The 23,235-nt window shown below is 37.0% G+C and overlaps 2 protein-coding genes and 2 long non-coding RNA genes across 4 annotated transcripts in view; 1 reads left to right on the plus strand and 3 right to left on the minus strand.

The window, feature by feature from the left end:
• The window catches only part of LOC144628480 (tolloid-like protein 2), a 32,777-nt gene extending 18,239 nt beyond the window's left edge, over window positions 1–14,538 (minus strand). Inside the window, exons 1-8 of the mRNA XM_078486586.1 lie at window positions 14,442–14,538; window positions 13,882–14,057; window positions 10,988–11,153; window positions 10,458–10,639; window positions 9,142–9,310; window positions 4,315–4,481; window positions 2,208–2,331; window positions 1,343–1,414 (exon numbers count right to left, since the gene is read on the minus strand). Coding sequence (XP_078342712.1) covers window positions 1,343–1,414; window positions 2,208–2,331; window positions 4,315–4,481; window positions 9,142–9,310; window positions 10,458–10,639; window positions 10,988–11,153; window positions 13,882–14,057; window positions 14,442–14,533 — 1,148 coding nt within the window. The 5' untranslated portion in view covers window positions 14,534–14,538. The remainder of the gene's footprint in view (window positions 1–1,342; window positions 1,415–2,207; window positions 2,332–4,314; window positions 4,482–9,141; window positions 9,311–10,457; window positions 10,640–10,987; window positions 11,154–13,881; window positions 14,058–14,441) is intronic.
• On the plus strand, window positions 5,219–6,904 carry LOC144667372 (uncharacterized). Its single transcript, XR_013573305.1, has 2 exons — window positions 5,219–5,811; window positions 6,223–6,904. It is a non-coding gene; the product is annotated as an uncharacterized LOC144667372 (long non-coding RNA).
• On the minus strand, window positions 7,640–8,896 carry LOC144667371 (uncharacterized). The gene is made up of 2 exons (XR_013573304.1): window positions 8,215–8,896; window positions 7,640–7,843 (listed from the first exon to the last, which is right to left on the minus strand). It is a non-coding gene; the product is annotated as an uncharacterized LOC144667371 (long non-coding RNA).
• A 2,442-nt stretch (window positions 14,539–16,980) lies between the features above and the next one.
• LOC144667252 (CUB domain-containing protein 2-like) lies at window positions 16,981–22,445 on the minus strand. The gene is made up of 7 exons (XM_078528651.1): window positions 22,379–22,445; window positions 21,961–22,117; window positions 20,868–20,994; window positions 18,815–18,920; window positions 18,519–18,684; window positions 17,503–17,678; window positions 16,981–17,144 (listed from the first exon to the last, which is right to left on the minus strand). Exons 1-7 carry the CDS (start codon window positions 22,443–22,445, stop codon window positions 16,981–16,983), a joined length of 963 nt encoding a protein of 320 aa, XP_078384777.1.
• Window positions 22,446–23,235: the final 790 nt, after the last annotated feature.

The following is a 23,235-nucleotide window of genomic DNA, read 5'->3' on the forward strand; positions in this document are numbered from 1 at the left end:
CCTGGAATTTTTATGACCTCTTTTTAGGAACACTAAACTAATGCTAGCTTCCTTAAGTTATACTTATCAACATTAGGAAGACAAGTCGCAGAACGCAGGGATGATCAGATAAGTTAAGATTGCAGCTTAACAAAATTAAACTTACAGATTTTCTAAACTTTTTAGCGGAGAAAATAAATCTGTTGTTATGTTAAGAATGTTGTTCAAACTCAGATCTCTGCAAAAAAGAAAAAAATAATAAATCGAATAAAGACAATTAGAACTTGTCGTATACATATAACATAACCCAATGCCACTCTGTGCCACCAAACGCAACGCAATGCAAAACAGCAAAATACAACGCACTTCATGGCCGACAATAATAGGAGCGAAGGAACTAAAAGGAGAACGGAAGGTGAAAAACGTAGTTTTTTTGCATGTTTTCAATAAGGGGAATGATGTGTTTTTGGGTAAAAATTCCAGTATTTGAATTCGCGTTCGTGACTCTACCAATATTTTTTTTGTATTTCTTTTTTATCGACAAGACCCAGCAAAACACGCAACAAAGTTAATCAAGCATGAGCGCTTTAACGTCAAAACATGGCGAAAAATAATCCTTATTTGGAAGTAACCGGGAGAAAATGTGTTCAAAATGGCGGACGTTCAATTCTGGCGAATTCTTTTACTTTTCCATTGTATTTAAATTAAAATAGGAGCTTTCTTCGATCGATTCTTCATAATTATAGTTCTTCCTACAATTTCTGTTGATTTAAAACATTATACCATGTAACCTTCCGTTCTCCTTTAAACGGAAAGAAAATAAAAATTAGACAATGAAAAATTCGCCTTATCTATCAAGGCCAGTTTGTTTTGGCCATTAAATAAACTTTTAAAATGTGCTTGAGCAGATTTATATGCACGGACGCCGTTTCGTGTTCACTCGCGACGAATTATTGAGAATCGTGTAAGACTTATTCTACAGTTGACTCAGCTTTGGAAAATTAAATTAGCAGCAAGAAGAATTGTAAAGCGCTTTGGTCAGACAGTTCTGAACATTAGCCAAAATTTATGCTTTAAACTTTTCAATGTTTGGGGTTCTTGATAAAATACGTAATTTGTCGCTCATGCTATTATAAGGCAATCAATAATTTACTAGTAAAATAAGAACACTATTTCACTTGCTTTTTTTCAAAATGAAAAAAAAAAAAAAAAAATCCCGAGCCTTTAGGTACATTGTTGAGCAGAGAAAGAAATATAGCGAGACAATTCCCCTTATGTCCTGTTAAATCGGTTTTGTTTCGCCTTTTTTAACATGACATGCCTTCGAAAATGAAAGAAAGATCACGGCGTGTTCTATACTTACAACTTCCTTAGGGCTGTAAGGTTTGAGAACACTCCAACTGGTAAAATCGATAACTTGCTTGAAGAAAGTGCCCTGGAAGCAAACATAACGTTCAAAAATTTCGAACGTATAGTCTTCTTTGTTCGATTAGTAAAAATAACTGAAGAAGACTTTATTAATGGCTAGCGCTAGCAATTTTTACTTACATTGCTTCTAGTTTCTTTTTTGACGCACTAGAGCGGCTTAAATCGCAATTTGGTTTAACTTACAATTCCCGTAGTGCTGTGAGATTTGCAAAAACACCAGCCGGTAACAATGTTAACTTGCTTGAAAACACTTCTCTGAAAATATGTCAATATAACGTTCTTAACTCAGAAAAAAAGAATGTTTTTTTTTTTCGTAGCACAAATTAATGTTTAAAATACGTACAAAAATTGCTCTTAACGTTTTTTTCTGTGTTTTTAAGGTACACGACAATATAGGAAAAATATATTTGCTTATTTTAATTTAACAGAAACGAGATTAATATTATATTAAACATATGTGTAAAGCTTAATAATACAAATTGGGCTCCATGTCAAAGTGAGCACAGAGATAATTTAGAGAAAGGTCTTGATTTAAAAAGGTACGTCTCTACCGTGAAAAGTGCGGAAATCTAACCCAGAAATTTAAAGGAAACGTTTTGAAACCGTTTGTTTGTTTTCTTAACTTATCAAACAAATTAAAGCAAACGTTACTTGCAGGCTTAAAGATATTCAGTAAAGACGTTAACTTTGCCCTCGATATTCATAAGATCATCAGGTTAACAAGAAACCAATGGAAAACGTTTTCGATTTTGAGGACTTTCACTGCCATACAACAGACAGACCTTATATAAGACACGTACAGGGCTGGTATAATCCTTGGGAAGCATTTAACAACGTCCAAGATCGAGATTGTGGTTAAATTCCAACAGGTAAGTTTGTGACCATCAAATCTATCCCATTCAAAAGAACATCGAGGCCCGCAATCTAAAACAAAATAAGGAAACAAGCAAACACACAATTAAATATAAACATATTTAATAGTAGCCAGCCAGGTAACCGTTGTAAAGTAATAAACTCAATTCGTTTTATGTTTGCAACGCATTCAAACTTTAACAAATCAGCGCATGTCTGCCTGTCTGCCGGTCTGTCTGTCTGCCTGTCTGCCTTCTTGATTGCCTGATTGACTTCTTGTCTGTCTGGCTGTCTGTCTGTCTGTCTGTCTGTCTGTCTGCCTCTCTGCCTGTCTCTCTGCCTGTCTGTCTGCCTGTCTATCTGCCTGTCTCTCTGCCTGCCTGCCTACCTGTCTGTCTGTCTGTCTGTCTGTCTGTCTGTTTGTCTGTCTGTCTGTCTGCCTGTCTGCCTGTCTGCCTGTTTGTCTGCCTGCCTGCCTGTCTCTCTGCCTGTCTGTCTGCCTGTCTATCTGCATGTTTTCCTGTCTCTCCGCCTGTCTGTCTGCCTGTCTATCTGCCTGTTTGCCTGTCTGTCTGCCTGTCTTCCTGCCTGTCTCTCTGCCTGTCTGCCTGCCTGCATATTTACCCTCTTGTATGTCTGTCTTATCCTAAAATTTCACGTAAAGCCGTTATTTTGTAACTTAAAATAAAGGTGACTAACTCACTCACTCACTCATTCTCAGCAAAAAAGCCACTAAGGTCCTCTCGATAATTAAACGATCCTTTTCTAACACGGATTCAGCAGCTATTGCGATTAAGAAAAAACTTTTCAATGCCCTTGTTAAGCCCGTGTTACTTTATGCGTGCGAAATTTGGGGACCAGAACTACTGTCATATAGAACACACTTCGATAAAAGCACAATTGAACAAGTCCACATTAAGTTCTGTAAGCAAACATTAAACGTCCCATGGTATACAGAACACATTGCTTGCAGGGCACAACTTGGGCGTTATCCTTTAATCATTGACATAAAAACCTCAATCTTCAGCTACTGGCAAAGACTGAAGTACTGTTGTAATAACGTTTTGTTAAGTGAGGCATTTCAATATGCAACAACATCTACAACATTTTTCGATGTTGCAACTAACGAAGATATGCATCAAGAAACAGAACCGATAACCCGGCAACACATCAAGAACGGTCGATTAACTATGAGAAAAACCCTCAGAAATAACTATTCACAAAACTGGCTGGGCACCCAGAATAGTTCATCGTCAACTTCAAGAGAAAAATTTACACACAAGGAAGTTAAAAAGAGCTATGAATTTAAGAATTACCTAACAACAGTTAAAAACCCAGCACACAGAATAAGCCCGACAAAGCTTAGATTAGGATGTCATGCATTACGAATACAGACTGGAAAATATGAAAATAATGGAGCATCAATCCCAGTAGAGTAAAGAACATATTTGGTATGTAAACAAAATTACATTTTTTGATGTGTTGCCAGGGTTTACAACCATAAGACATGAATTATGTTCTCACATTTCAAAGGTTGATGTAAGGTACATATATTTAAGTGAAAACGATAGGATTAAGTACCTACTTAGAGCTGAAAATAAACATACATCAAAAATAGTAGGTAAATATATACATTCAATGTTTCAAAAAAGGAAAGAGCTTCTTAACTTACAAGCACAATGAGCATTATAATTTAATTAATTTTTACATTGGCATTATGAATTGTATAAGAATCTAATTTTTGTTATTTCTTAAATGTATTAGTAAATGTTAAAACCTTTGTTGTAAACGGACCAATACCTCCCTTTGGAGAGTAAGGCGCAATAAAGATATACTATTACTATTACTATTACTATTACTCACTCACTCACTCACTCACTCACTCACTCTGTCTGTCTGTCTGTCTGTCTGTCTGTCTGTCTGTCTGTCTGTCTGTCTGCCTGTCATTCTGTCTACTTGTTTGTCTGCCTGCCTGCCTGCTTTTTGGTCGTTTTCTCAGCCAGAAGCAATGATGTTCTCCTATCCAAACCATTGCCGCATTTTCTTATTACTTACCAACAAAAGTGAAGGATATATTAAATCCCCTCTCTTGAATCGTGAAGTCCGAATAAAATGTTAGCTGATCGTAGGTTCCAGGAACGAAAATTTCTGTCCCAGACTTTGAACCACAGTACTCGCCAAATTCATTTCCTCTATCATTGCTTACCATAAAATAGTCGTAACTGTAAAGAACATAAAAAGTACATACTTATGGAAATTCCTCAAACCACTCTTAAAATATAAAAACAAATCGGAATCCAATTATATTGCAGTCATGATATGACCTTTGATTGAAATGGTAAACAAACGAGCGCTCCGTTTTGTTTTCAGGGAAAAGTCCACGCCTTATGAGGAACTATTAAAGCGTATTGGTCTCCCAAGTCTCCGCGAACAACGGTTAGCGAAAATATTGTCCATAGTTTTTAAGATATTAGCTAGCGATGCCGGTCCTGCAAGCTTGCGTGAATTTATAACAACAAGACGCTCCACTTATAACCTCAGAGGCAACACAATTGTGGACCTTCCGAAAGTAAATTCAACAAAATATGGCCTTAAATCGTGGAGATATACTGCATCGAAACTGTGGAACTCTATACCAGACAACACAAGGAAAAAAAAAACTTACACGATTTTTAAAACGAACCTAAGAACATTAAATTTAACGGGACTCTGATCGAGTAGTTTGTCAATTTTTATTAGTGCTATTTTACTGTTTTTAATAATATATATATATTTTTTTTAATTTGTTAATTTTTTTTTTAATTCGTTAATTTTAATTTTTTATATTTTTAACCTTAGTTAGACAATATTGTAATTCGTGGTTATGGTGGGTGATTACCGTCATAATTAAACTTTGGATTATGTTACTTGTTATTGCATTTTGTTTTAAAATAAGTTGCTTGTGTGTTTGAATTTTATGTTGGTTGTATCAATTTTCTGTCAGAATTCAGAAATTTTCGCCTAATCAAATTTTCGGTAACTCTTAACTTTCTAGTCATTTGAATTTTTCAGGTTGTGCCAGTTTTCGGGAACTATTCCAATTTCAGACTGTTTTCCAATGCTTTTCATCTCCGATTCGTTTTTCGTTTCTGGTGTATTTTTTGCCAGTAGTTCGAATTTTCGGACACATTCAATTTTCTGCTAGTAGTTCGAATTTTCGGACACATTCAATTTTCTGCTAGTTCCCGGCGCCATATTGGAATAGTAACCGCGCAGACATGATAGCGAGGCTACCGGTGACCCGTGGCTGAGCGTGAAGAGAGATTACAGTGAGGATTCGGCAATTAGCCCGTGTTTTTTCGCGTTTTTCGGAACATAAGCGAAAGTTTTGATTCTAATAATACTCCTTCGTCATCTTCTAAGATGAATGGAAAATATTGGGCCGCTTTTGGCTGTAAAAAAGGCGAGTAAACTTCTCAGGGGCTATCAGTAGTTTGCGTAACAAAACACAAGGAGATCCAGTGAAGAAATCGCATCCATGGTGTAATCTGATAAGACGCCAGCATGAGCATGGTGAGGACAATTTTCTTCGTCTTTAAAGCAATTTTTCTTTGTACTAATCATTACAAAAAAGGAAATATACACAGCTCTCCTGAGCAAGTCGTTGGGATCAGAAAGAAAGGTTTTTAACATTTACAGAACTTTTGTTTTATACTTGCTTCTAATCACTGAAGTTGTTTGATAATATTTTATATCTAGGAAAGCCCTTCTGTTGACAAGTCTCCATTTAAATATATATCTCAATTCAGAAATTATTCCCAATTTTGCCTACGGTTTTTTTTTATTTCTGTATTTATTTTGAGTCTGATATAAGCTTATTGTATTTTGATAAGATTTAAAAGAAATAGATTATTGATAACAAAGAGTTGCTTTTAGGTAAAGTTGTAAGCTTAGTTTAAATCCGTTTTCAATATTGTCTCATAGGTGAAAACTATCCCAGTAAACATGGATTGTGAAATTATCACACAAGGAAGTCACTATTTAAAAGAAGGCACAGAGAAACATCTACTCAAGAAATAAAAATGCAAAAGAAAAGGGAAAACTTTTTTCTCATTAACCAGGAGTATTATTGCACCCTATTAAATCACCTGATGAAAAGTCTGATTGATCTGCAAAGAGAATAATGCATCATTGAATTTAAACTGGTTGAATTTCAGGCAAAGTTTGGTCTCAACCACATTACAGTCAGGGTAGTTTAATCGTCCATCAGTGATAACCCATCATTTTGGTATTATTTCTCCAGAAGAGGTTAAAAATCAACTTTTCTATCAGCTCTAGATGAGAGAATTTGGTCAAATTCAGGGAAAAATTTTAATTACTGTTACATCTCCTTTTGTGTACATGTGTATGTATTGACCTGGTAAAGTTTTGGGGCTGTTCATTCTTTGACAGTAAAGGGTTAACCACCCATAAATCTTTTACACTGAAACCAGAAAGTATGTCAATACTTCAAACACTTTCTGAATGTTTATTATCTCAAATGGGGAGCTATAAAATTTAAGGTCCTGCATGTAGTATTGAAAATATTTATGTAATGTTTAAGATGAATGTGTTGTTTAAATAAGACAGTAAAGAAAATAAAAATAAATAAAATCTTCATCATGAAGCTGGATGGAACTCTGCTAGATTAGCTGTAGTTCGGTGTCCATATGAAACTCTACCATCAATGGGGAAGAGGAATTTCTCTTGTTGTAACCTCCAGGTCAATCTGTAAAAGGTAAGGTAAAGTCTGTGTCCGAGCCAAGTGGCTCATACAGCTGGAGCTTATCCCGGTTTCCGTAGCATTAAGCGACTAGGTCTACTCCCCCCTGGATGGAATGCCAGCAGTAAATTCGCTGTTACCCATTTATACACCTGGGTGGAGAGAGGCACTGAGAGTAAAGTGTCTTGGCCAAGAACACAACGCAGCTCCCCCACCAGGACTCGAACCCGGGCCGTTCGACTGGGAGTTGAGTGCGCTAACCATTGGCCACCGCGTCTCCCACACCAGGTCAATGTGTAGGGGTGGAATTTGTTTTGTCTGAGAATGTGGTGTTAAAAAAAAATTGAAAAAGCAAGCCTTTTCTCTCCAAAATAGTCAATAAAATTCCTTTAAGGCCAGAATAAGGCAAGGACAAAGAACAAATACAGTTGTCCCTGGACATGTAAAGTATAGCAATGATTTTATCATTCCCTCAGGCAATTTTTGTAAATATAACTTTAGACTTGCAAGCATTATTGTCAGTTATACATGGTCCACATTTTGTGCATCTCATAATAATAATCCTTACCATACTGTTTGGGTTGGTAATACTTTTTTATAGTAACAGGAACTGTTAAATGGCTTTTTGAAACACCTTGATTCAACACTGCAAATGATTTATTTCAAAACTTAGTAGCTGATGCAGTCATTTCAACTGAAAACATTTTTTATTCTTAAAAAATTGCCCTCTGCTTGTGTTATTTTCCATTTCTTGACTTGAATAGATGATTTTCTGAGCTTCTTTCAACTGGCAGACTCCTTTTAGAATGTTTCACAATCTATGTTGCTGGGATTTCTCTTTACCTATGAGATAATATTAAAACTTTATTTAAACCAAGCTTATAACTTCACCTAAAAGCAGCTCTAACCAATATAAAATAAACTGCCACACTCAGAAATAAAATAAAAAAGAAGTCTGCAAAATTGAGAATAATTCCTGATTTGGGATAACTATTTTACTGAAAACTTTCAAGAATTGGGCATTGTGTAATGTAAAGTATTATTAAACATCAACTTCAGTGATTAGAAGCAAGTATAAAACAAAAGTTCTGTAAATGTTAAAAACCTTTCTTTCTGATCCCAACGACTTGCTCAGGAGAGCTGTGTATATTTCCTTTTTTGTAATGATTAGTACAAAGAAAAATTGCTTTAAAGACGAAGAAAATTGTCCTCACCATGCTCATGCTGGCGTCTTATCAGATTACACCATGGATGCGATTTCTTCACTGGATCTCCTTGTGTTTTGTTACGCAAACTACTGATAGCCCCTGAGAAGTTTACTCGCCTTTTTTACAGCCAAAAGCGGCCCAATATTTTCCATTCATCTTAGAAGATGACGAAGGAGTATTATTAGAATCAAAACTTTCGCTTATGTTCCGAAAAACGCGAAAAAACACGGGCTAATTGCCGAATCCTCACTGTAATCTCTCTTCACGCTCAGCCACGGGTCACCGGTAGCCTCGCTATCATGTCTGCGCGGTTACTATTCCAATATGGCGCCGGGAACTAGCAGAAAATTGAATGTGTCCGAAAATTCGAACTACTAGCAGAAAATTGAATGTGTCCGAAAATTCGAACTACTGGCAAAAAATACACCAGAAACGAAAAACGAATCGGAGATGCAAAGCATTGGAAAACAGTCTGAAATTGGAATAGTTCCCGAAAACTGGCACAACCTGAAAAATTCAAATGACTAGAAAGTTTAGAGTTACCGAAAATTTGATTAGGCGAAAATTTCTGAATTCTGACAGAAAATTGATACAACCAACATAAAATTCAAACACACAAGCAACTTATTGTAAAACAAAATGCAATAACAAGTAACATAATCCAAAGTTTAATTATGACGGTAATCACCCACCATACGTTGTTATTCCTAATTATAGCTTAATTCATTTTTATACACTTCCTAGAATTTTTTTATTTTTCTATTTTGTATTCTTATTTCGTGGCGCACGTGAAAACTAGCTTTTTAGCTAAGTGTTGCTGACCACGTTAAATAAAGATTGTATTGATTGTATCGGTTAAGGCAAGCTGTAATGACAAAACATATTACGATGTAAAATAAGGCTAGATTTAGTGGCAATTATGTCCTGACTTACACGCAATATCTTTGTTCTGATGAATCATAGTCGACTTCAAAATCATGAAAGTTCATATATACTGCCATGCCGGGACGAAGATGCAAAGAGTATTTACAATCCATATTGTTTGGGTAGTTGTTTGGATAGTTAGGACTTGTCAATGTATTGTTTATTACTGAACCACATCCTATGGACAGAACGTTTATATTGAATTATGTATGGTAACAATGAAACGAAATTAAAATATAAAGTAACTTATCAAATCATACACAGCAGTGGGTAAAGGCATACAGTCGAGCTTAATGGGAACAGTGTCGTTTCAGGTACTGGAAGTAACTAACAAAGACTACACTTCTAGATATTGTTGACTGCAGTCGAAAGAGACGACATTTTTTATTCTTGGTTAATTTTGTCAATAGATTTACAGTATTAATGACAAAACAATGACAAAAAGCTGCCTCGTTTAAAGACGTAACCGACTTGAAGTAATGTTAAGAGAGCTCAACTATAGCAAAACAAAAACATACACTTGATTCACATCCTACAATCCATCTCCAATTCGTCTGAATAACAAATAATACCGTCCGGCAGCCCGGACGGTGAAATATGACCCTCGATCCGCAGATACCTGAGCTCACCTAATGCAACCATTATTCTACAGAGATTACAAAATAAATAAAAAAAAAGACTGAATAAACAATATCCCCCCTTTAAAACGCCTTCTTAAACAATGAGCTTTTAACGCTTTTATAAAAAAAGGCAACAGATGATGTATTAAGACTATTTTGTAAGGTGGAAAAAGTCCATAAATGGGGTTAAAAGTTATAAGTGAAATCACAAAGTCATGGAGGTGTTTTACAGCGATTGAAGCAGACGGGCAATATGACAAAAATTACCCCCCGGTAACACTAACCGTGCTGCTGCATTCTGTACTTTTTGCGGTCTTTGTAATTACAGCAAGGCGCCCAAAAGTGTGACCACTTTTAATTTATTCACATTCTTTCGTGCAGATTTAATCCAATCAGAAGTCAACTGCAAGCTATCCACGGCTTTTGGGCGCCTTGCTGTAATATGTTGGTCAACCTAAGAGGAAGCTATTACAGTAATCAACACGACTGGAGATACATGGATATGTTTCTCTGTACAGTTCCCACATACTTCCTGATTCTTATATTATACAAGTAATAAAATGCGGAACGGTATGGTTGGTGATATGATCAATCGTAGATAAGTTGGAACCGATCTACTCTCTATAGCTAAGAGTTCATACGGGAGATCGAGAAGCTATTTCAGCATTGCCTATTAGGGAGCCAGTTTTAATGTTTTGTACTTACCAGGCAATGGGAAAGTACTAAAATATAACAAAAATCCTCTTTTTTGTAGATCAGAGTCTGAGTGGAATTTTAGCTTTGCATAGTTTCCATTTGCATCTGCTGTGGCGTTCTTCCTGTACGGCCCACCACAGTATATACCAAATGACTTCCTCCTCTCGTTAGTAATCTTCAAGTAGTCAAACCTGAGAAGAACAATAACAGAAAATCGTGAACAAGATAACCCCTTAAAGTTGGGATCACATTTCAATCCTCTTTCTAACCTTACTATATACGCAACAACGAAGAGCGATTATACTGCTGTATGTCTCAGGCTTTAAAGGGCCAACAGTATCGGTGCATAGCTTAGGACGAGTAAAGGATGATGAGAGAGTGAAGACGGGGTAGTTTAACATATTCAAATGAATAAGGTGAGACTTGTACTGTTTAGTATCAAAGCTTAAGCTATTCGATCTCTAGCGACATCAACCAATGCACACAGTACACAGTATCTATAATATATAGTTATGGCTTTATATTTTATTTTTACATACTTGCATGATGAATCATACTCCATGTGAAATTCACCAAAGGTGATTTTTAATGCCATGCCGTGTGGAATGGGAATTAAATATTCACAATCCATATTGCCCGGGTAGTTGTTTGGATATCCTGGACTTGTCAAGGTATTATTTACAACGGAACCACATTCTTTTATATCTGCAATGACAAAACTAGATTTAGAGCTCAATGCAAACAACAAGTCATGGAGTCCTAGGTAATACGTCTCTTGAAAGAAGTGTCCTGAAAAAAAAAATAATAAAGGCCACTTCCCCAAAACTGAAACTGAAACTTTCTTTACCCTCGGTATTATGAAGCGTGTAAGGTCTTTATGAAACCGAGCATTTCAAAGTATACAGGACAATACGAAAAGACCAGACCACAACACCGGAAACTTTTTGCCAAACTCTTTACGATAAGTGAGTGGATTCTTTAAAATTCCCTGCTGACCATAACACTGAAGTTGCAGGAGACGGGGCCTACAGCTTATCGTCCTTATTCGAGAAGACTAGAATATCGAACAATTTGCTGACGTCATTGCAAAGGCAGCATATATTCTCCGCAGTTATGTGAAGACCCTGATTATTGGTCCAGTCAGGGAATTGAAACCGAGACCTCCCGCACGATACTCCGGTGCTCTACCAACTGAGAAGGACAGTTGACACTATTGTGATCAGTGCCACAATAAGCACAGCCGTGCTCAATACAATGAAACTGACAAGTGATTTATTATTTTTTAGACTGTGGTGCGGTTTCTTTTTGCACTTAAAATCCAATCCAAGACATGCTACCAACGACTCACATGTGGAGGCCTTCGACTTAATGTGAATGTCATGGTCTTGATACCACACATATTGTCTTGTCTTCGGTTGGGGTAAGGCGGTGTTTATTTTATGCTGCTTTCGAATTGGTTGTACTTAACAAAAAGACTAGTATTTAAGAGGAAATCCGCCAGGACTTCGAGTAGTTACTGGACAAAATTATGTACCAAAACTATTTACACCTGATTGCAAGTTTTTGTGTTACTGCTTCAAATATCTTATCGAAAGAAATCTTTTCTAACAACACCACACATCGAAAACACATTTTGAAGTTCCGCTGAATTCCACTGAATCGCTTAAAAGATGCAAGCTTTTGCCCATAGCTTGTGAACTTTAAATATCATTTTCTCAGACTCTGATAAGAAATTGTTGTATCAGAATTATCTTCTGCTTATTGCAAACGTTTTTGTTACTGCTTCAAATATCTTATTAAAAGAAATCTTTTCTAACAACACCACACATCGAAAACACATTTTGAAGTTCCGCTGAATTCCACTGAATCGCTTAAAAGATGTAAGCTTTTGCCCATAGCTTGTGAACTTTAAATAGCATTTTCTCAGACTCTGATAAGAAATTGTTGTACCAGAATTATTTTCACCTTATTGCAAACTTTTTTGTTACTGCTTCAAATATCTTATCAAAAGAAATCTTTTCTAACAACACCACACATCGAAAACACATTTTGAAGTTCCGCTGAATTCCACTGAATCGCTTAAGACGAATTTACAAAATGGCTACACGTGAGATTTTGCCCATACCTTGTGAACTTTGAAATTCATTTTCTCAGACTCTGATAAGAAATTGTTGTTGGTGTTATCACGGATAATTACTTACATCTTTACCTTTTATTAAGGGTAGGAAATAACGCAATAGGATTTAAGTTATTCTGGAAATTGATTTTTGTCCAACTTTAATTAAGAAATAGAAAACATGTTCCGTGTTTCTATCGAGTTATAGAAACACGAGTGGAAGTTTGGGAGAACGAGAAATGCTGTGGGAACACGAGTCGATAGACGAGTGTTTCCACAGCTTTTTCGAGTTCTCCCAAACTTTCACGAGTGTTTCTATAACTCGATAGAAACACGGGAAACATGTTTTCTATTTCTTCTAGAAAACAGCACAAAGTAAATAACGCACATGAAAGTAATATTTAGCGCTTTATTTAACATCAAAACGTAGATTCTCTTCACCTCGCGGTTTTACGTCATGAACATAATCAGCCAATCATAGTAAGGGAGTCGATGAACAGAAATAAATCAACTGTTCAACATTTGATTCAAGGCTAAAATTCACCGTTTTTTGGCCAAACAAACAAAGAAACAGGCCCCAAAGTTAACGTAATTATAAGAAATAACTAAGCCGATGGTTTAACTGAAGTCGAGCACTGGAAGGAGTCAAGAATTGTGGTTTTATTTCGCTTCATCGAACTAACCGAATGGTTTGACGACCGATGCTGTCGTTCGAGCGACTCGAACCTTGGAGGTGAAAGTGCATTATTTTCCTATTAAAAGAAGTTTGACTCGGCATTCTGAACGAATACCTTGTCCTGTTGAGGAGCTGTGAATAGTTCTGAAGTGCTGCAAAGCCTAGAATGGAGTGAAGTGGCGCCAATTCATATACTTCTTTGAAAGGTCAGCCGCTTCGATAATTTCTTTCACAGACTATTTTTGAATGTGTAGCGGGCTCTGTAAACATCTTTATACTCGCTTGTTTTCAAGTGTGCAAATATTTGTTTAGTCTTAACCTGGTTTTTGTCAGCTGTGACATTAAAATTTGGCACAATTCTTAGTTGTTATTTTTGCATTGCTTGTTTCAGCGCCGTGAATATTGATTGCCGTGTCTACGACAACTGTCTGTGTCTCCATCGAGTTATAGAAACACAATTTTTAACCAATCAGCGCACGTATTTACTTTGTGCTATTTTCTAATAAATATTACTCGACTTCCTAGTGGATTCCGTCTTAACACTTTTCTGACCGCAGGGCTTTTGAGAAAGGATAAATCGATCAGGGTTTTATTCTTTGCCTATGTTGCAAGATAGATGGTGTAAGATATTTTTCACTTACCTGATAGTGGGAGGACAGTAAAAAGTAGAAGGAATCCTCCCTTCTGCACCTCAGCATCTGAGTGGAATGTAAGCACTACGTAGCTCCCAGTTACATTGACTACCAGCCCAGACTGCTTACCACAGATTACCCCAAATAGCTTGTTGTGGTCATTAGTAATATTCATGTAGTCATACCTTAAAAGACCAAGGCGTCTTAGAATATTTACAGAACTTTAAAACTCATTTTGTTATATAACCTGTTTCTTTCATAGTTTCAAGATAGACACTATATTCACTTGACCTGGTTCCAAATAGATAGTAAGAAAACCGGTAACTGGTAATAATTGGCTCTTTGTTTGCAAAAAACCTGCTATCCGATCTAATCCCACCTAAGTCTTAGACCAGGAATGGTTACAACTAAACAAATCCGGTGTAGTGTAGTTTCCAGCACTGAATCCCTTTGCGACCTGTCCCTTGTGAAACTAACAAAAGTGTAATTCCAATAAACTTATTGAAAGGAGGATATTTAACAACGTCATCAAAAACACATATTATCACCCAATGTCTTAATTAGCTTACCTGCATGGTGAATCATACTGCACGTCAAATGCATGAAAGGTGATTTTAATGGCCATACCGTGTGGAATGGGAACGGAATAATTACAATCCATATTGGGTGCGTGGGTAGTTGTCTGGATATCCAGGACTTGTCAGTGTATTGTTTACCACGGAACCACATTCAATTATCTCTGCAACGGTTAATGTAAATGGGAAGCTCAGTTGTAATAATAACTCGTGTATTTCACACCCTCTTGGTAAATAGTTTTTTTAAAGGGGGTTTCTGAAAAGGTAAAAGGATAATGCCGTACATAAATTATTTTAACATGTGAAAGTTTTAAGACGAATGCTTAGATTTTGTTTAAGAGTATTGTCTTTGTTTTTGTCAAGTAGTAAATAAGAGGGCTTCAATAGCTGTTATTGCAGTTGAGCCACCGATAATATATTCTTTTGTTAAAAATGTATGCGAACGAGGTGAAAGGGTCAACACATCAGTGAACACAATGCAGAATGACCCTTTAGCCTCGTTTGTATGTCAAACCGCTGAGAACTCCAATAACAGCTATTGCCTTTATCAAAAGCCCTTGTTATCAATTAGGGCTAGTTGTACTAAAAAGAGATAATCAAACAATCAATAGATGACAGACGTCCGTCCGTAAAACTGCAACAGCACGTAGAGGTCATCAGGGTACACTCCTACCTTAAAGCATGTTGATAATATGTGTATCAGCGAAAACCTTTCGACGCCACTTGCATGTCACGAAGGTTAACCATTTTCAATTATTGCTTTTTAGCGACAAATTACATGTAACTTGTAAAAAATGTAAAATTTCTTTTTTATAATACTCACCAGGATTTGGGACAACAGTACAAGATATAAAAAATCCTCTTAACTGAAATGAGGAGTCTGAATGGAATGTAAGCCGTGCGTAGTTGTCAGTCACAATAATGAACGTGTTACGCCGCAAACCACAGAGAACAGCAAATGTTTTATTGTTGTCATTGGCGATCATCAGGTAGTCATATCTTAAAAGAAAAATACATACTTTAAAAAACGGCACCGAAAATCGCGCAAATTGTCAAATTGAAGCATGGTATCATTTCAGTCTTCTTTCTCACCTTAGTATGAGGGACTGTCAAGCCATTATCAGGATGAGGGGAGGTCAGATATTGCACATTTATAATAAAAATGGTATACCTTGAAGCAGTTGGAGCAACAACCTTACTCATTTCTACCAGTCTGTACCAAAACTACAAGTCATACCAACACCTTCATGTGATTTTCAAATTGCACCAAATCTTGGTTATACTGCCCCTTTATTAATGCGCTTAGAAAATCACAACTTGAACTTTCTGTAATAATAATGATAATAACTGGAAAAAGGAATTCTTTTTTTCGGTCTTCGGACTCTTGTGATGCTTTTCAGACAGAAAGGCGGATCGTGGGTGTTCCCGCTGAGTGGTCTCTTGTGCCACCACTTAGTGAGTCTGCAACGGGTAAGTATTTGTATAGGTAATCGCATGGGGCCGAGTAAAATTAAGGATTAATATCACGCGTGTTTCAGAAGTTGTACAACTTCTGAAAACACAGGTATAGTGATATTAATCCTTACTTTTACGAGGACACATGTGATTACTTGTTTATGACATAGAGGGCAAAATTTTCTGAAAATTGTCGATGCTTATAATAACTTATCGGTACAGCGCGAAGCTTAATAATTTGGCTTGCAAAACGAAAACGTTCCTCATAATCGAGCAAATCTTGGTGTTCGAAGAGAATAACGCTGACAGTTGTATGCAATGAAATGTATGAAGCTTTCCGTCTACGAGCGGCTTCACATGTCAGTCCTCGACATAGATAACAGCAAACGACGACCCCAAACAAACTTGTAGAAGTAATTTGTCCGGTAGATGTGACCTTCTTTCACAGAAAAAACTATGTATGTCCTCATTTAAATCCCAGGTTGCTGGTGATGAGTCTTAGAGATGACAGAAGTGAAACCGAGATTTCAGTTGCCGGCCGCTATGAATAAGTTTTAATCGTCGCACACTCGCAAGTGTCTGATCCAATTTTTGTACCGTTTTCAACTGTAATAATCTTCTGTTTCAGCTTTCGGATCTTCGTTTCAAGCTATCAGCCCGTTTCCATTCCATTTTCATCACATATCTGCGGAAACTGAAGTCAAGTTTGGAAAAGATCGATGTCCAAGCGAGCGCTGTGTTTGAAAATTCTGCTCAAAATCCCGGCGTCTTGAAGCCAACGAAGTGCAGCGCGCTCAGCCAATTAATCAGAAACGAGCAATTTTCCTGTTTGTCCAATCACGATCTAGTAATTTTGCTCGGGGCAATTACCAAAATTAAGGAAAAATGCCCTCTGTCTCAGCCAATCAGCATTCAGTAATTTTGCCCTCTATGTTATAAGGTATAAAACACATGGGGGATTGAACAGTTTCTTTCAAGTGTTATGGTGAAAAACTTTTTGAGTGTAGGATACGGATATGGAAACCCACCAGCACTGTGAGAGTCTGCTAGCTCACATTATTTACTTACTTGTATTTACTTACTTGCATGGTGACTCCACAAATAAATCGTGAAAGGTGATTTTTATCGCCATGCCGTGTGGAATTGGAACTGAATAGTTACAGTCCATATTGCTTGGGTAGTTGCCTGGATACCCAGGGCTTTTCAGTGTATTGTTTAATACGGAACCACATTTTCGTATCTCTGAAGAGTGATTAAAGGAAAGCTCAATTATAATAATACAAAATGCTTGGGACATCGATGTTCTTTTTTCTGTCCTTGACTTTGTCTTTGTCTTGCCTTTATCTATTAATTGTACCGAAACGATGTGCCCGGTGCCACCCATTCTCTCTCCATAAAATTAGGCCTTTATTTATGAAACGCAAGGAGGTAAGGTTCTCTCCCTCAACCTAAATTTATCATGTGATTTTTCTAGACATGGTTTGCAATTTATTGCAACGCAGAATCATTTCCCTTCCTTTGTTATTTTGCGACGAATATGTATTTCTGTATTGGACGCATGCCCACAGTGAAGTGTCAGTACTAGTCTTGTTATACTCACCAGACTTTGGAACAGCAGTGAAAGATATCAAGTATCCTTTTTTCTGTACTTCAGAGTCTGAATGGAATGTCAGCTGTACGTAGTTGCCAATAACCATAACGTCCGCCCCATGATGCTTACCACAGATAACACCAAATTCCTCGTCGTTCTTGTTACTGATCTTCAAGTAGTCATACCTTAAAAAAAAATAAATAAAAAAAAATAAAAACAGAGAAGGACGGAAAGTCTTTAATTAGGGACTTTAAGATACCTGGACGGCTGACCTCGAGGACGGTGCGAGGACGGTAGAATTTCGCGAGGAGGACTGGGCCGATGTCGACGTTCTTGGCGGGAACTTTCAACTTTAAGAGCCGGCGTGTGTGAACGGAGGACGGCTTCGTAATCGTTAGTGGATCAATAATTCCAAACATGCGAAGAAAAACATTTGGCGCTTCTAGCCCAAAGTGTGGGACCAGAAAACACTATTTTCATTCACAGGGTACAAATTCTAAGTGAAATTTTTGTAGAAACACAAGCAAGAAAGTTCATAATTTCACGCAAGTGGCTTCGCCGTCAGCGTTTATGCAAAGCACAGCAAATATATTCGCAACCGCAAATAAAACTTGACTTCTTAACTTTTTATCAGTACCAAACCAAAAATACCGTAAAGGACCACCTAACAAAGTAACAGAATTACAAAAAATGGGATTTTTAAACGAAATCATACAAAAAGCACTCCCGTTCACTGGTGGACGGCAAAACTCTACATCTCACGTCCTCGACAACAGCTGGACGGAGCTGGACGGCAATGTGCGTGGAGCGGGCATGTGCAATATAGCCTACACGCGAAAAATTACTTCCGGTCAGCCGTCCTCGTGGTCAGCCGTCCAGGTATCTTAAAGTCCCTATTATATGAATTAGGACCGTTCCTTTGTGATAAGACAAAGGAATAGGGTTTTTCATTCAACTGAAATTACGATTTTTTTTATTGATTAGCACATAATTTTCAGAAATGACATAATAATGTATTTACTTACTTGCATTCTAGATGATACTCCACGTCAAACTGATGAAAGATGATTTTTATCGCCATGTTGTTTGGAATAGGAACCGAATAGTTACAATCCATATTGGGTGGATAGTTGTCTGGATATCCAGGACTTGTCAGTGTATTGTTTACCACGGAACCACATTCAATTATCTCTGTAACAGGGGATTCAAATGTGAAGTTCTATTACAATGCGATGTCATACAGTTCTACCTCCCTTCGAAAAACGTTCTCTTCCTAGTGTTACTATGGGCCCGATGGAACTTAATTAAGCTTTATTCCTACTTTGATCTTGTAATACATCCACCTTTACAACCTCATTTGTTTGCGTAAGAAACTGTGCCTGCATTTGTAATTGCTTATCAACTGGTTGTGATGAAGCTTGTGTGTCCTGATGAACCAAAGAGTAATATTGAATGGGGCCTCAACTCCTGGTTAATTTATCCATGTCGCACAAGTTAATACGAAGTGGTTCGAAAATTCCGTACAGTCCTCGTCCATCAAAGACAGGGGTATAATGGGCATGTATTTATTCATCCCACTTTGTGAACAATCATTTGAATAAATTAACTTTAATTGTTCCTATACACCACACCGGCCGAGCTTTAATCATATCTCTCCAAATTTTTACTTTCTATTATCTTCAACGAGAGATGTGTGCTTAATATACACTCGAATAAAATTTAAATTAACAATTGGCGCATGCTTAACCCTCGGACGTACAAGGGGGGGGGGTGGTGGATGCCACCCCCCCCCCGTAGGTTTTTTCCCAAATTGTGAAAAAAAGCATTTACCCTACAATGCTGAAACTTTCGGTAGCTGTTCATTCATCCTTTGCGGAAATTTTGATATGTCAACCATATGTCCATGGTATGTGACGTTGCCATGGCAACGTCATAAATACAAGCAGGTCTTGCCAAAAATTGTCATTTTTAACATTTTTCTTGATTTTTTCCAGTTTTTTTATATCAGAAGTGCAAGATTTGTTTTTTTTTACATTCCATAAGCATTCTAGCTTGATTTTGCATCAATTTCCGCTATTTTGTGACATTTTAAGAAAATGTTGAAATCCAAGATGGCGGATCCAAGATGACGTCACGTGACGCCATATGACGTCACAGCCAATTAAAATTATGTCATCTTGTAGAGTAAGCTAAGGGCTTTCTTCTCAGAGCAAAATAATTTCGCTACGCCTTAATATAACGAAAACTCCGGGGAGGGGTTCCATCCACCCCCCCCCCCCCCCCCCTTGTACGATGATGGGGGTATGAGTTTGCTTGTACGTCCGAGGGTTAAGCGTGCACTTTCAAGTTATGGTGCACGCAGGAAGTTTGGAGGGCTCGAAAGACTCGTAACAGTTGCTCGAGGCGATTGCCAAGAGCAACTCTAGTTACTTGAGTGCTTTCCAAACTTCTTAAATGCACCATAACTCGATAGTGCACAGCTATTGCTTTACAACATTGCAGAGAAAAAAATTCTCGCGCGCGAGAAAAAAAATTCTTAAGTGCCGTGCTCACGCTATCAGCGTGCTCTTTTGGATTCTGGTGCAGCTTACGTTTACCGAATTTGATTGCGCGGCAGCTGCCAACGCTATAGAGCAAAATAGAGCAAATAATAAAACTCGTCAGATCATGTGTATAACAGAATAGAAACATCTTAATGACTTTTTGTAACGTCAATCGATAAACAAAATAAGGATAACTTCATGAACTGTAGTTTGACAATCAATAGGTTTTTTAATTGAGAGTATTTTGAGTCATTTATTTTTTGTTTTTATTTCTAATCTCTCAACGATTGGAATAAACGAAAGCTCTTTTCAATACAAAATTCGTCACTTTCGATGTTCGGTTTTTTTTTTTTTTTCGTCATTCATTTTGCAAGAAATATATAGTAAGTCGACCATGTGTTTTTCACCGTTAAATATTATTCTGATTGTACTCACCAGTCTTCAGAACCGCAGTTAAAGATATATTGAATCCTTTTTCGTGTACTCAGAGTATGAATGGGATGTTAGCCGTGCGAATCCGCCAGTTACAATTATTTCCGTCTCATACCGCGAGCCACAGATCACAGTAGTTTGACAATCAACAGGGTTCTTTAGTGTTGTGGGTATTGAGTCCTTTGTTTGGTATGTCTTGCAATCTTTAAATTATTTGGGTATAGACGAAAGCATTTTAATGTTGTTCTTCCCAATAAAAAATTCAACAATTTCGATGTTTTGCAGTGTTTTTATTTTGCGACAACTCTACACTAACTGGAGCATATGTGTACCGTAAAATATGTACTAACTTGGCTTTGGAACTGCAGTGAAAGATATATTGAATCCTTTCTGCGGTACCTCAGAGTCTGAATGGAATGTTAACCATGCGTAGCTGCCAGTTACAATGATATCGGTCTCATACCGATAGCCACAGATTACTCCAAACGTGTCGCTCTTCTCATTAGTAATCTTCAAATAGTCATAGCTTTATGAAAACCAAAAAAAAAAAAAAAAAAAATTGATTAGGGTGTATGCAGTAAAATAATAATATGTAACATAATCGTCGCAAATGACATGGTATAAAAATTATGGTGTATCTATAAAAATTGAGCCCAAATCGGCCACTTAGTTATATCCATTTTTACGATTTTAACGTGTCGTTACATGTGTATTTGATATCGTTTAGTTGTTTTTCTAGGTAAGTAAATTACAATTTCTTGATTTCTTATATTTGAAGGTAGTGCTGCACATCATAACAAAGTATTTATATGTTAATGAAGAAGCAAGCATCGACTAAATACTCACTATTACTAAACATATAAATTCAAAGTTACATTCGATTACATAAAAGACCAGATACATAAGTGATAACAATTTTGACCAAGCAATTATTTCTATTGTTTATCATATAAGAGTTAAAGTCTTCCTGTCATAAAATAATGGTACAATGAATATTGGGGCTCAGGGCCAATTTCCAACTACTGTTAGATAGTTGTTTCAAACAAGTAATGGTCAGTCCTTTAACTTAGACAGTAGTATCCAAGTTGTGGAAGGCCGCTGAGAAGTCTCTTCTGAATGACAAAACTAAATAACATGCCATATTGACGAGCGCCCACCTCCCTCCCCCCTCCCAAAAAAAAATTGTCGTTATCCCCCTCAGTGGCCATCCTTGTTATTTCGAGGTTTCCTTTCATATTCAAAGTAATTAAACTTTGCACTTCTGCGGCACCCACCTTTAGTGCAATACCAAACTCTTGTAGGGCCCTAGTTAGCGATTTCTGGAGACCCAGCTATCCACCACTTCGCATATACATAAATATGTTTAGCGTATAAATATTTTTTTAACATTTTTCTTTTGTTGTGTATATATGTTAAAACTAAATTTACATCTTAATTTCGTACTGTGCTAAAATAGATAGGGCAGGAGCTCCTTAGTTCCTTTAATACTCACTCGCATGTTGGATGATACTCCACGTTAAGTTTATGAAAGTAAATCCTCATCGCCATGCCGTGTGGAATCGAAATCGAGTAGTTACAATCTAAATTGTTTGGGTAGTTATTTGGATATCCGGGACTTAACAGCGTGTTGTTTACAATTGAACCACATTCTATTTAACCAAAAATAAATAAATTAATTAATTAATTAAATAATTAATTAATAAGAAATAAAAATAAATGAAAAGAAGAAACTTAATAAGCTTTTAAAAGTATAACTTCGTTAGACCATCTTACCGAAATTTCCATTTTAATTAGGACGAGAAAACAAGGTCTGTTTACAGGTACCGAGGTCATGTTTATTTCATGGCGCGCGTGTTGCTGTCACTGTCACCTGATGAACTGTTAAAGATGAGCTCTACGTCTCCACTCACCTTGTATCGCGAGTGCGCCGTCCTTTCCACTGCACATAAACATGACAAGCAGGAAAACCGCTGCCATGTTTCTGAAGGAGTTTTTCTCTATAACTAGACTGGTAGATGATTGGGATGACGTGTGGTTTGGAGCCCTCACCTCTGCAAATGGAGATAATTAGAAATACAAAACGATCTTATGCTTTGGATTAAAGCCGTTGTATACGTGCGATGGATTTTGAGCAAGCGTTATTTTTTATATTTAACAAATAGATTTCATTTTGCCGTGCGTCTGTTCAGTAATAGATCACAGATGACGTCAAAATGTGGTATGAACAGAGAAGTGGCCCACGAGGCGCTAGCCGAGTGGGTCACTGATGTTCATACCACATTTTGACGTCTTCTGTGATCTATTACTGAACAGACGCACGGCAAAATGAAATCTATTTGTTTTATATAATAACACAAGACTTCAGCACACTTCTGTGTGAGCAATGCTGCCGTACCGATGAGCTAAGTTGTTTTGATTTCACTATTAAGTTTTCGTTAACATGAAGCATTGTTAATCCGATTGAATAAACAGAAAAATGGTCAATTGAAAGTCAATGAAAAAACTAACCTTTATTCCGATTTGGAAAGTTGTTCAAATCTGTAAGCATTAACCGAAGCGTTCAACCGCATTTCGTTTGTTTTCCGTGGCGTCGTCCAACTGTACAACATCGGTCAAACTTTCATACAGATTTCGGATAATTTCTCGAATAATTCACTGTCTTCTTCAAGCTTGTTTCGCCCAGTTAAATGCTTCGAAAGGTGAACGATGCTTGGCGTATTGTTTCTCACTAAAGATTTGTAGTTAAGCTGAACTTTTTTGCTTTGTT

Source organism: Oculina patagonica, chromosome 10, assembly GCF_052425735.1.
Source record: "Oculina patagonica isolate OP01 chromosome 10, crgOcupat, whole genome shotgun sequence".
Lineage (NCBI taxonomy): Eukaryota > Metazoa > Cnidaria > Anthozoa > Scleractinia > Oculinidae > Oculina > Oculina patagonica.